Here is a 12989-nt window from a genome sequence, read left to right on the forward strand (position 1 = left end):
GGCAGATCTGTGAGGTATCATTTGGTCTAAATCTAAGTCCAGTGCTTGGTACCTTATTTGGATATTGCTGCTTTCAATGCTTGAGCTGTTCTTCCAAACACTGGAGTTCTCAGCTACTTTTCAGTATGATGTAAGTACAGCAAGTATTGCATTGTCCTAGAGTTGGGGGTGGGGGTGGGGAGGTGCTTTAGATAAGATTCTATATTTGAATACATTGGAAAACCTTAGGTAGAAGTAAACATTTATGAAATGCACTCGAAATACTAGTATGCACTTGATAAACTAGAAAAAAAATTCACAGTTTCAGAGAGAAAGAGGAGTCTGATCTTCAAAGCAAGCAACAGCTTGCAATACTCAAAAAGAAGGCCTAAAGGAACCAGCCGCACCCATCTTAATCTAATTATTCCTCCCATGGTACTTAACTGAGGGTCCCTGCCTACCTGTGCTTATATTGCTCAAACATAAACTGACTTTCTAAAGCTAATAAAGTCTCATACAAAGCTATAATTAAGCTATTTCAAAGATTAAGGAATGGGGCAATTATTTACAATATTAACACCCTTGTGTTCCCCCACCCCCACCCCATCACTAAATGTAGGGAACATTCATAGAAGTGCATTAAAGACAGCACAATAGTCAGAGCAGTAGGAAAAGTGGTAGAAGATAATTCAGAAAGTAACTCTCACTGGAGAGTGAGAAAATAACTAGAATGTAGAAACTGAATACTAAAAGGGTCTGAGCCATGACAGTCGGCTTCAACAATTTTGTCTGAAACAAAGAAAATACTCAGAAAAGTACATGGACATTCTTGGTTCTGTAAAGGCATGTTTGAGAAGCCAAAATTACTCGGAGCTTACACAAAGGTCATAAAGGCACAGTTAGCCTCACTCCCAGTCCCATTTTAAATCTCTACTACACATCTCTAAATTCCCCAACACTCACCTGCCTTTTGTTTCTCGTTTTGTGCCACTTATAATGTATACTGTCTCAAAGTTTATGCATCCTTATACATTGCCAAAAATCTTTGGGGAAACGGTGGGAAAATAAACAAATAGGTAAAATTTTAAGCTGAGGGTTTCTCCACTGATGAGATTTCTCCATAGGACAGACCTACTAATTCTTTAACATTTCTGTTGATTTGGTATCAGCATATTTTCTATTTTCTTTCTGCTAAGCTTTTGTAAGGTTGTGGACAATGCAAAGAATTTGAAGTCCCTGCTCTCAACGAACTCAAGTCGTATTTGGAGATATTAAAAAACACAAAAGATAACCTCAGAAAACCCTGCCCAAGAGTTCAGTCAGTAGTTGCTCTATTCATTGTGTCTATGATTGTGAATGTAATGGCATATACAGAGAAACTGAGATACTGATGCTATTTTAGGTGGTGACAGAAAAATCCTGGATGCAAAGTTTTTGAGTTTGTAGAAAATAAAGAATAGAAGGAAAAAGTGTAAATCCCCCAGGATGTCAACACCCAGACAGCTTCTTAACATTTTGGTCTAGTTCCTTCCAGTCTTTTTTCTCTGAATTTTTAAAAGTAGATAAGCTCCTGATTTTACAGATGCATGTACAGTTTTGTACAGTTTTTTGTCCTTTATTTTTATTTTTTTCTTATATCTGCTTTTTTGTGTAGTTTTTTTTTTTTACCCTATCAAGCAATTCCCTATTTTATTAAAAACATTGTCCTATATACTGTATTTTTCAACACCATAATTTACGTAAACAATTCCTCCTCTCTGGACATTCATACTGCTTCCAAGTGCACTATTTGGAACGTCCACAAGCTGAAATAATTGGAGAGTGGAAAGACCAAAGACTCAAGGCATCAATTTCTCCATGATGACTAGCTGAAAACACTATAGTGGTTTTCCTTTTTTTTTTTTTTTTTTTTTTGTGCCAAACCTCTGGCATCTGATTAAATTTCTCTGCGTTCACTCCTTTATCCGTCCCAACCCTTTCTGGAGGCCTTCAACCTTGGTTTCCAGTTGTATTGATGAACAAAGGGTTATTTGCCTGGTGGGTTCCCCTTCGAAATCTTTGAAACAGTTCCAGAAGACTATGCAGCTTTTAAAAGTAGGGTCTTTGGTCCGGCTCGTGGCTCAGTCGGGAGAGTGCGGTGCTGATAACACCAAGGCCACGGGTTCGGATCCCATATAGGGATGGCCGGTTCGCTCACTGGGTGAGCGTGGGGCTGACAACACCAAGTCGAGGGTTAAGATCCCCTTACTAGTCATCTTTAAAAAAATAAATAAATAAAATAAATAAATAATAAAATAATAAAAGTAGGGTCTTTCATGGGCTATCTTATGAGTCTCCCTGACTTAAGTTTTTTGAGGCGTGCACTTGTTAGCGACGCAGTTTCCCTGGCTTACTGTTTCTAAAGAGGCCCCTCCACAAAGCGCAACAGTAAATGGGGAAGTGGAAGCAAAGTGGGAAGCTGAAGCAAAGTGGGAAGCAGGAGGACCACGCTCCATCACTAGTCAGTCTTCTACAGGTAAAGTGCTTTAGTTCTTCCCTGTACCTGCAGGCTCCGTTCCAGAGTTATAAAAATTCCTTCAAGGTGTGGCTGAGGGTGGGGTAGAGGATGTACGAGTATATTCATCTAAAAGCCTTAATAGACTGTTAGTTCGAAATTGCATATAGAAACACACAAATATGTACAAAGAGCTGGAGAAGCTCGGGAAAACGGCTTCCGAGTACAACCCATGGCACAGAGGATTTTTGCTTTTTGTTTTCCTTCTAGCAAGAGCCTCGAAGGACGTATTTGCCTCGCCTCTGGTGGGAGCTTCCGAGTTGGCTAAGAAAGCCTGCAAACTCCTGAGAGTCCGGTAGGAGTTGCTGATTGTGCCGGACATCGCTTTGCAAAGCCATTTTTGTGGTTCACCTCCCTCTGGGTTTTCTCATTCTTTTGTGGGATGTTCGTGGAGCTGGCATTCACTTTTCGAAGTTTTTACATCCCGAACGCCTCTCTCCAGCTCCGGGGGTGCGGCCTCTCTCTCCGCCTCGAGACTTTTGGGCTCGCTCCAGGCGTGGGGAGCGGGCGGGAGATTTTTGTTCCCCGAAAACGACCTGACCCTGGGAATTCCCTGTGGCCGTTGCTCACAGACAAGCCCCCTCCTCCGGCTGGAAGCACAGATAACGCTCTGCCTCGGGCCCCCCGGGAGGCCGCAGCTCCGTGCGCGGAGAAGCGCGCCCTCCTCTCACCCGTGCCCCGGGGGAAGCCGCCCGCGCTCCCCTCGCTCCCCCTCCTCAGGGCCCGCCGCCGAGAGCCCGGATGTTGGATTCCATCCCGGCGCTGGGTCCTTCATTTCCATAAAAGGGCAGCACTCCGCAGGGCTGAGATTGCGGCAGCCGCCGGCACCCCCCGCCCCTCACCCGCCAAAAATGTACAACTTTTAAATATTTGAGCAAATAGACCTGTTCCCCTTTGCATCTCGTTTTGTTCTGTTACTCTTTGAACTTTAATAATATAGTGATTCGAGCCTCTCAATTCTAAACTTAATTGCATAGTTACAGGGGCGGGGGGACTTAATTCTTTACATTTACCGACTTCACGTTGGAAGAAATAAGAAAAGTATGCAAGTGAACGTTGATAGGGTGATATTACAGGGTCTGTGGTTATCTAATTCTTCAGTGTATGTTGGTGACGTTTGGTATTGAGGATAATGAAAAGTCCGTTTAAGATAAAACTACTGGAAAATGTGCAACTTACTGGCGCCAGTATGAAGTTTCTGTAGCTGTACTACTACGTGATGTAGTGCATTACAATGTTCCAGTCATTCACTCTTACAAGGGGTGGGGCAGTGTATGACAAATTTGGAGTCTATAGTCCGTGCTTGAAGTAAGCTATTTCGAGCGTTCAATTTTATATTAATAACAAGCCAGTGAAAGAACTTTGTGTTAAAAAGCAGACTTTACTAAACTAAGTCAAGGTTGCGTGCCGGGAGCGCGGCTCAGCTGCCGGGCAGGGGCGCGGGACGCAGTGTCCTGTTCGCAGCTGGCCAGCTGCCGCCGCCCTCTCGAGCTTGCGTGGAAACCCCCGGCTCCTTCACCGTCTCCCTGACCGGTGCCGACGCTGCGAATTCGGTGGGATTTGCCTTCCTTTGGGGGAGTGACGCTTACGAGAGCCATTTCCTCCGTACTCGCAGGAAGGAGCCATGGCCCTGGACGGGATAAGGATGCCAGATGGCTGCTATGCGGATGGGACGTGGGAACTGAGTGTCCATGTGACGGACCTGAACCGCGATGTCACCCTGAGAGTGACCGGGGAGGTGCACATTGGAGGGGTGATGCTTAAGTTGGTGGAGAAACTCGGTGAGTAGCATCCCAGCAGCGTCAAAGTAACGACTTCCCAGAATAGGGGGGAGGGGGTGGCAGTGGGAAGAGACTTACGGCGGGGGGAGGGGCGGGTTTGGCCAATCTTGGCATCCCGCAAATGCTTTTTAAAAAATGTACAACTTTTAAATATTTGAGCAAATAGACCTGTTCCCCTTTGCATCTCGTTTTGTTCTGTTACTCTTTGAACTTTAATAATATAGTGATTCGAGCCTCTCAATTCTAAACTTAATTGCATAGTTACAGGGGCGGGGGGACTTAATTCTTTACATTTACCGACTTCACGTTGGAAGAAATAAGAAAAGTATGCAAGTGAACGTTGATAGGGTGATATTACAGGGTCTGTGGTTATCTAATTCTTCAGTGTATGTTGGTGACGTTTGGTATTGAGGATAATGAAAAGTCCGTTTAAGATAAAACTACTGGAAAATGTGCAACTTACTGGCGCCAGTATGAAGTTTCTGTAGCTGTACTACTACGTGATGTAGTGCATTACAATGTTCCAGTCATTCACTCTTACAAGGGGTGGGGCAGTGTATGACAAATTTGGAGTCTATAGTCCGTGCTTGAAGTAAGCTATTTCGAGCGTTCAATTTTATATTAATAACAAGCCAGTGAAAGAACTTTGTGTTAAAAAGCAGACTTTACTAAACTAAGTCAAGGTTGACTATTTGCTTGAGTACAAAAATACTAATATATTGGATTGATTCTGACTCAGTTTTAAACAACGGGGTATATTATGATATGAAGTGTAAGAAAATTTTGCTCTACAATTTTGTTGGTGATAAATGAAACTTTTTTAAGCTGGAGGAATAAACTGAATAAGAATATTTTATCATAAAAGAAATACTCAGAGGACTGCCTTTTTGAGCTTTAAAGTGCCTTTTGTATATAATGCAGTGTGATAAGTTAATACGTGTGGAATTGTCTTTTTAGGCTGGGGTTGTTTTGGGGGTTTCTTGACGTTTGTTTTTTGGTTTCTTTTTTTCCCCCCACAAAAGATGGCCGGCAAGGGGATCTCAACCCCTGACTTGGCGTTGTCAGCACCACGCTCTCCCAAGCCAGCTAAACGGCCATCCCTATACAGGGATCCAAACCCGTGGCCTTGGTGTCATCAGCACCACACTCTCCCAAGTGAGCCGCGGGCCGGCCTTGGTTTCTTTCTTTTTTTTTAAACACAGCATTAATGTTTTACACCACACTGGAGAAGGAAAGAAGCGGTTATTTATCAGGAAATGTATTTTTTACTTAGGTATTGTTGTATACCTACCATATAAACTTACTGAAATAGCAGTCTGATGCAATTTGCAAAATAAGGCAGACTTTATTTGTGTGGACCTGCTTTGCACTCCTGCAGGAAGTTAAATTATCAAAGGACCAAAGAGAAGCTCCTTACAAGGTAGCTTTCTTCTTAGGACTGTGCAGTTTAGCTTAGTGATACGTAGCCCAGGGAAGAGAGCCCCTGTAGGTAGCCCTTTGAATATTAGATTTTGCTGTATAGTGTAACTAATTAACAGTTAATTAACAGTGTTTTTATCTGATTTTAATAAATCAATCAGTTTGCAAAATACTTATGAACCTTTTTGCCCAGCAGTGGTGTGAGATTATTTAAGGATGAAAATATCAAGTATAATTGTTTATATTTCTTTTGTTTGTGTCAGAGATTGCCTTATATCTGATAAAGGCAATTTATTAATACATTGGTTTCAGTAGGAGATATTTTTTATATTGTAAAAAAGGAGCCGTTGTAGGTGACTGAGACAACTTGTAGTTTTTGAAAGCCAGGCTTTATCTAATGAATAAATAATGCTTTCTACTATATTTATATTGTATTGATTAGAACTGTTTACTACAGAATCATAGTCATAATAGAGAATAAACTATTTGGAGATTAATCCAAATTTCAATTTAAGTAACTATAATCTTTTAATGCTGATTAATTTTTAATTTATTATGCAGAGAAAAGTCTAACAAGGTAGGAAATGCTGCGTATGAAAACCTTGCATCTTTCTTGAATTGAACCAATACTGATCCCTCTTGTGTTTTGAGTTCCAAATAGAAAGTGCTTTTCAGCATAATTCTGACTTTCATGTTTGGTAAAAGTAGAAGTAAATGATTTTTTGCTCCTGGTTTTTAGGATTAGAATGGTAAGTTATTTTGTTACCTTTTGGCAAGTAAATAGAGGAGAAATTCAGTAGGGCAGCATATAAAACGTCCCCAAACCAGGGTAGTCAATTTAGAAGGGGACTTTGTGATTTCTCAGTTGGTGGTATTAAAGAGCAGACTGGATGGCTACTTGTCAACAACAGTTGCTAAAGTAGATCAAAGCAGCTTGCAGAATCTAGATAAGAGGTGGAAATCATGGTCAGGATGAGATGGCACAGGGTCTGATGTCTCAGGATTGCAGAGCCATGCTGGACAGTTAGCAGAATCAGGCTACTGTGGCCTTGGAGCAGTTATGACAGAAGGTATGGCAGCATCAACTTTATCTTTAAACTCCAAACTGCCTGTCTGTTACCCTTTAAATCTCATTGGAGGGTGTACAAATACCAAAAGCATTATGTATTAAGGCTGTCTTCCCATGTAATGTTCAGTGGCAGCAAATATTTCCCTTGAGTTGATAGATCCCAGGATGACCCCTCCCCTCAACATTGTATTAAAATTTCGTGTGTGGGTGCACAAGTGAAAGTTTCTGGGAAGAGGCATCTTTGCTTTCATTACATTCTCAAAGAAACCTGTTATCAAAAAAAGTTATGACACAACTCTGCATTTTGGCTCTTGAGTGTCAGTTCCATTATGAAGCTACAGTTTTCATTCCAGACTGAAGCATTTTAATTAAGCAAGACAAAAACATAAATAATGCTTCTTTAGTATGTGTCAGCAATATATTTGTATTTAGTCAGAATTTTATAAAGAACTTTTGCACTTCAGTCAAGGTCATTAAAACATGATTCTTTGATTTATAACTTTAACTCAAAGACCTGAAAGATCTCTTTTAACTCTTAGTATAAAACATTTGTCATTCTGTATTAATCTTTTAAAAGAAAATCAGGAGCATATGCCATTAAGAAGTGGGCTTTAGGGAATTCCATCCTGATGTGACAAATTTTTTTGCATCGGTGATTTAGTCCAGGCTGATACTAGACAAATTATCTCATCATTGATTCCCTCAGTGTTTATACCTCATCCTGAAAATGAAACATTATTTTTACCCTTTTGTTTTTTAAAAATCCAGATGGAAAGCTTTACATAGAACTTTTTAAGGGTAGTGCATTTTTTGTTACAAATTTCAAATGTTTATAGTGTTTTTTTAAGTTAAAATGTACATCATCAAGTATAGGGATTAGAAAAATAAGAATAAAACTGTAAAGTAATTGTATTTAAAAATATGTTTTGTAAAGAAGAGGCTCAATTTTATGGGATTCCTTTGGAGGTCATTGAGAAGTATTAAACCATTCTACTCAGTGGGATGCTTAGTCAACGTTGAGGAATCCAAATACTGAAAAGATGCTCAGCTTTAATACTCAATGGATTTGTTCATTGAGTTTTAGTATCACTTTTTAAAGATTCTTTTTAAACTTCTGGATACAATTAAATCTCTGCCTTTCTACAAACATTTATTTTAGATGGAGAGTAAGGAATTTATTGTAATATGGAGTTCATTGAGGTCCATGAGCTCTATGAGCTGGGAGGGAGAAACAGACAATGTAATTCTAAGTTTCTTCTAGCTCTGATTCTATAGGTATGAGAAATATAAAAGTTGGGTTAGATCAGATCACATAATCAGAGAAAAAATGCAAGTTGGACTTAGGAGTAACTAAAAAGAAATGTATGGAGTTGACTTTGAAAATTTGAGGATTGTGTTTCTGAATGTGGTCTTTAGAAAAAAGTCTTACCTGCTTTAAAGTGTTCCGTGTTCTTGCCATATAATAATGAAAGTGCATTTATTGTGGAGTTGCATGTTAGGATCAAGGTAGGTTGTGAAGCTAGCACACATGACAAAATAAAGAAATAGATTTTTGTAAAATTACCATTAAAAATTCCTTAAAATGATCATTAAATATGGTATACATTCATTGCATCTCACACCAGTGCAAAATAGCTAGTTTTTCCTCTAGGAACTCCGAAAATAAGTAGTTGAGCACCCCAGGAAGAAGCTGGCTTACATTAGGGGTTTTGTTACACAGAACGTACTTTAAACACTGGTATCAGAGATTGGCATGGTGCACACAGGAGGAGAGAGGCAACTGGACAGCTCCCTTCTCATACTCATGCTTAGTGTTTCCTGGGGAAGGCATATGTTCATTTAGCAGAATGGTGTCTACACTATTGAACTCTTCAGTTTTTCTCCAAAGAGCTTATGGATGAATTCATGGAAATTAAATGTCTATGTGATGCATCCTCACTGCATTCATAGTGAAATATATTAAGATTATAAGAAATTTTTTAAAATCCTTGGGGGTGGGGTGGGAGAAACACTTAATGGTGAAATAGTATTAAAGTGAATTGAGTCTTAGGTTAAATATGGTAGCAAGTTTACTCAGTGTTTAAAATACCATTAAAGATCCATAGGAATTAAATATTGAATTTTATCTGTTTCTAGGCAAATTTTAAGCTCCTTAAAAATAGAGGATGGTACATAAATTTTTTTTTTTTTTTTTTTTTCCCTTTTTGTCTTTTTTCGTGTCCGGCAACGGATCGCAACCCTCAGTGTCGCGCCCGTACTGGACCGGGACCGGCAACGGAATCGCAACCCTCGGTGTTGCGCCCGCACCTCGCTCAGCCAGTGAGCGGGAACTGGTCTGCATGTGGGATCCGAACCCTCAGCGGGAGCGCCGCCGTGCTCCCAAGCGGCGCATTGTAGCAGTGCGCCACCGGGCTGGCCCTGGTACATAAATTTTACTATAATCCTTAGAGCACCTAATAAAGTATGAGCTATTCCTTGGATGCATTATGTGGTGTTTGCTGCCATATTTGTTTTTCTGTGTGTTTCATACCCATTTTTAAAAAATAAAATACTGTTTGATATCAACTAGAGTTTACTTATATAGAGCAACAATAAAAGGAATATATCTGTTTTATTCAGTTACACACAGAAGACTTTGTTGGAAATATCTAATAACTAATTGAAGAAAATTGAGAGAAAATACTTTTGTCTTTAACTCTTTTGTCTTTAACTCTTTATTTTTTAAAACTTCAAACTTCTAAGTTCATAATTCAATGAACACTGTATATTTAAATTGCCTTTTAGCATTTTACCTTTTGATTTCTTTTTTTTTTTTTTTTTTGTCTTTTGTCTTTTTCCGTGTCCGGCAACGGATCGCAACCCTCAGTGTTGCCCCCGCACCGGACCGGGGACCGCAACCCTCGGCGCCACCCCCGCGCCTCGCTCAGCCAGTGAGCGGGAACCGGTCTGTATGTGGGATCCGAACCCTCGGGCGGGAGCGCCGCCGCGCTTCCCAAGCGGCGCACTTATCCAGTGCACCACCGGGCCGGCCCCTACCTTTTGATTTCTCTATATACAAACGCACACACGTCTTTTGAGTAAGTTATAGACATCATAACCTTTCATCCCTAAGTATTTAAATATGCATCACCTAAGAACAAGGACCTTCTCTTGCATAATTGCAGTACAGTTATCAAATTCAGGAAATTTAACATTGATTCAATACTGTCGTCTAACATGCATCCATATTCAAATTTTACCAGTCGTCCCAGCAATGGCCTTTGTTTTTTTTTCCATCCAGTATCTCATTCCACATTTGATTGTCATGAAGTTGGCCTCTTTATTTAAATTTCTTTAATATACTGAATGGCAACCAAGTCTGGAACCACAGGAGAATATATAATAAATGACTTATTGATATTACATTAAGATACATGTAAAAGAACAGTACTTGTTTTTAGACTTCATGGCCACCCTGTGGCCTTTGTCTTTCAAGAGATCATTTTACCTTTTTTTTTTTGTCTTTTTTTCGTGACCGGCAACGGATTGCAACCCTCAGTGTCGCGCCCGTACCGGACCGGGACTGGCAACGGGATTGCAACCCTCGGTGTTGCTCCCACACCTCGCTCAGCCAGTGAGCGGCCGGTCTATATGTGGGATCCGAACCCTTGGCGGGAGCGCCGCCACGCTTCCCAAGCGGCGCACTGTAGCAGTGCGCCACCGGGCCGGCCCCATTTTACCTTTTTTTAAATAAGGTTCTTTATTAGTCTGAATTTCACTTAAGAATTATATTTTTATAGGTTTTCTTTTATATACTTTATCTTTAAAATTTGGTTTACTTCTTAGCTTACTATTAAATAAGCTGTTGATAATATTTTTAGACATAATTGGATGTATATTCCCATAATGTCAGCTGTCCTGTAGCAGGTGCTAATGGATACACAGATTAGTAAGAAAAACGTGTTGCCTAGTTTGTGAGAAGATCTGAACTCAACTTCTGGACCTGCCACTTACTGGTATGTGATCCTTGGGCGACTGATCCAATCTTCTTAGTGGGTTTTGACTTCTATAAAACGGAAATTAAAAAACAAAATTTCTCATAGGTTTTGGGGAGAATTAAATGAAATAACATATGAGGATGCTTTCTATAAACTGTTAGTGGTATATAAATGAGAGTGGCTACTTTTTTAATGGCACTGAAAGTTTCTGAGTATATTGAAATGGAGGGAAAAAAAGTAAAGGGGATTAAAATGTATCTAGAATATTTAATAAGTTTCAGCTTTACTAGTGGGGATTTTGTACTCTTCAGAAGGATCTTAGTTTGGGATGGCTTTGTGTCCCCACCCCCTAACCAACAATAAAAATAGCTGTCATTCTCCTGTTCCTCCCACTTCCAGATGCATATGTGCCTCTGTAATGTAACAAAGAACTATCTAACTACTCTTTTCACAAGATTTCTGAAACGTAGTAGACCAATAAGTAGATAATGGTATTTCCAGGGATTTGAAAAATTTATAACCATGAAAGCTTCAGTAGTAAATTAATTTTCTACTTAATACATTTTGAAAGAGCAATGTTTTTAATTCATTTATAACAAAGGAATGATATAAAGTTGTTTCTTGGCACATGAAAATATTGGGCCTATTTAAAAACAAATGAAAGTGGTTTTAGAAAAAACGATCATGTGTGCAGTATTTTTATTTAAATTATTTTACTGAAATAAAAAATAGTAGATTAAAAAATGGCATACGAGGGCTGGTTGGTTAGCTCACTTGGTTAGAGCAGCGTGCTGGTAATACTAATGTCAAGGGTTTGGATTCCCATACTGGCCAGTACAAAAAAAAGTATATGAGGATATTTCAAAAAGTTCATGGAAAGATAGATTATCTCGTTTGTTTGTTTTTTTAGCGGCTGGCCAGTAAAGGGACCCAAATCCTTGACCTTGGTGTTATCAGCACCACACTTTAACCACGTGAGCTAACCAGCCAGCCCAAAGATACATATTGTCTTTTAATTCTCTTTTTCCATGAACTTTTTGAAGTATCCTAGTATATGCCCAGTGTGAGGTAAACAGATATTCTGAAAGAATATTTTTAAATAATTCTTTTTTTTAAATTAAGTGATGTGACATTCCGTATTTAGACTTGTTACAAATTCATATCCATTATAACTAATTCTTAAATTATTTGTATAATTGTTTTTTCCTGTTAATTTTTTTCTTAATGTGAGGCTTACTGAGGTATAATTTACATAGAGTAAAACTTATTCTTAAGTTCTGCATTTTGAGAAATGCACATGGTCATGTAAAACTACTCTAATCTAGTAGCTTTATGTAATCAGCCCATCTTGTCAACCCCATCTCCTGAAAACCACTGATAGTTTGCCTTTTCTAGCATGTCCTGTAAATGGAACCATACAGTATATAGCTCTTCGAATTTGGTTTCTTTCTCTTAGCATCATACGTTTTAGCTTCATTCTTGTGTTTGTGTGTATACGGTTTTTTAGTGCTGAATAGTGGTCCATTGAATGCATATGTACCATAGTTTATCCATTCAGCAATTGAAGAACATTTGGGTTGTTTCCAGTTTTTGGAGCTTATGAATAAGTCTGCTATAAACATTTATGTGAACGTATATTTTCATTTTTCTTGGATAACTACCTAGTAGTGGGATTGCTGGGTAGTATCCTAAGTTTTTGCTTAAAGTTATAAGAAACTGACAAATTTTTCCAGAGTGCCCATGTCGTTTTACATTCTTATCAGCATTTTATGAGAGTTCCAGTAGCTCAGAGTCCTCCCCAGTACTTGGTATTACCGGGGTTTTTGCTGCTTGTTTATTTGTTTTGATTTTAGCCATTTTAATAAGTAGCATTATCTCATTGTGATTTTAATTCACATTTCTTTAATGACTAATGATGTTGGGGAGCTTTTTGCATGCATATTTGCCATCTGTATATCTTCTTTGGTGAAGTGTCTTCAAATCTCTTGCCCATTTTTTTTTTCAATTGTGGTACTGGCATAAAAACAGACGCACTGATCAATGGAATAGAATAGAGAATTCAGAAATCAACCCACACACCCACAGCCATCTGATCTTTGACAAAGGCACCAAGCCTATACACTGGGGAAGAGACTGCCTCTTTAGCAAATGGTGCTGGGAGAACTGGATATCAATATGCAGGAGAATGAAACTAGACCCATACCTTTCAC

At 39.2% G+C, this 12989-nt stretch overlaps 1 protein-coding gene across 2 annotated transcripts in view; it reads left to right on the forward strand.

Moving 5' to 3' along the window:
* The first annotated feature begins 4153 nt into the window (after window positions 1–4153).
* The window catches only part of FERMT2 (fermitin family member 2), an 83744-nt gene continuing 74908 nt past the window's right edge, over window positions 4154–12989 (forward strand). For both annotated transcript variants that reach the window (XM_008566939.1, XM_008566940.1), the window contains exon 1: window positions 4154–4314. In XM_008566939.1, coding sequence (XP_008565161.1) covers window positions 4158–4314 — 157 coding nt within the window. In that variant the 5' untranslated portion in view covers window positions 4154–4157. The remainder of the gene's footprint in view (window positions 4315–12989) is intronic.

Source organism: Galeopterus variegatus, unplaced genomic scaffold, assembly GCF_000696425.1.
Source record: "Galeopterus variegatus unplaced genomic scaffold, G_variegatus-3.0.2 Scaffold279, whole genome shotgun sequence".
In the NCBI taxonomy this organism is placed as follows: Eukaryota; Metazoa; Chordata; class Mammalia; order Dermoptera; family Cynocephalidae; genus Galeopterus; species Galeopterus variegatus.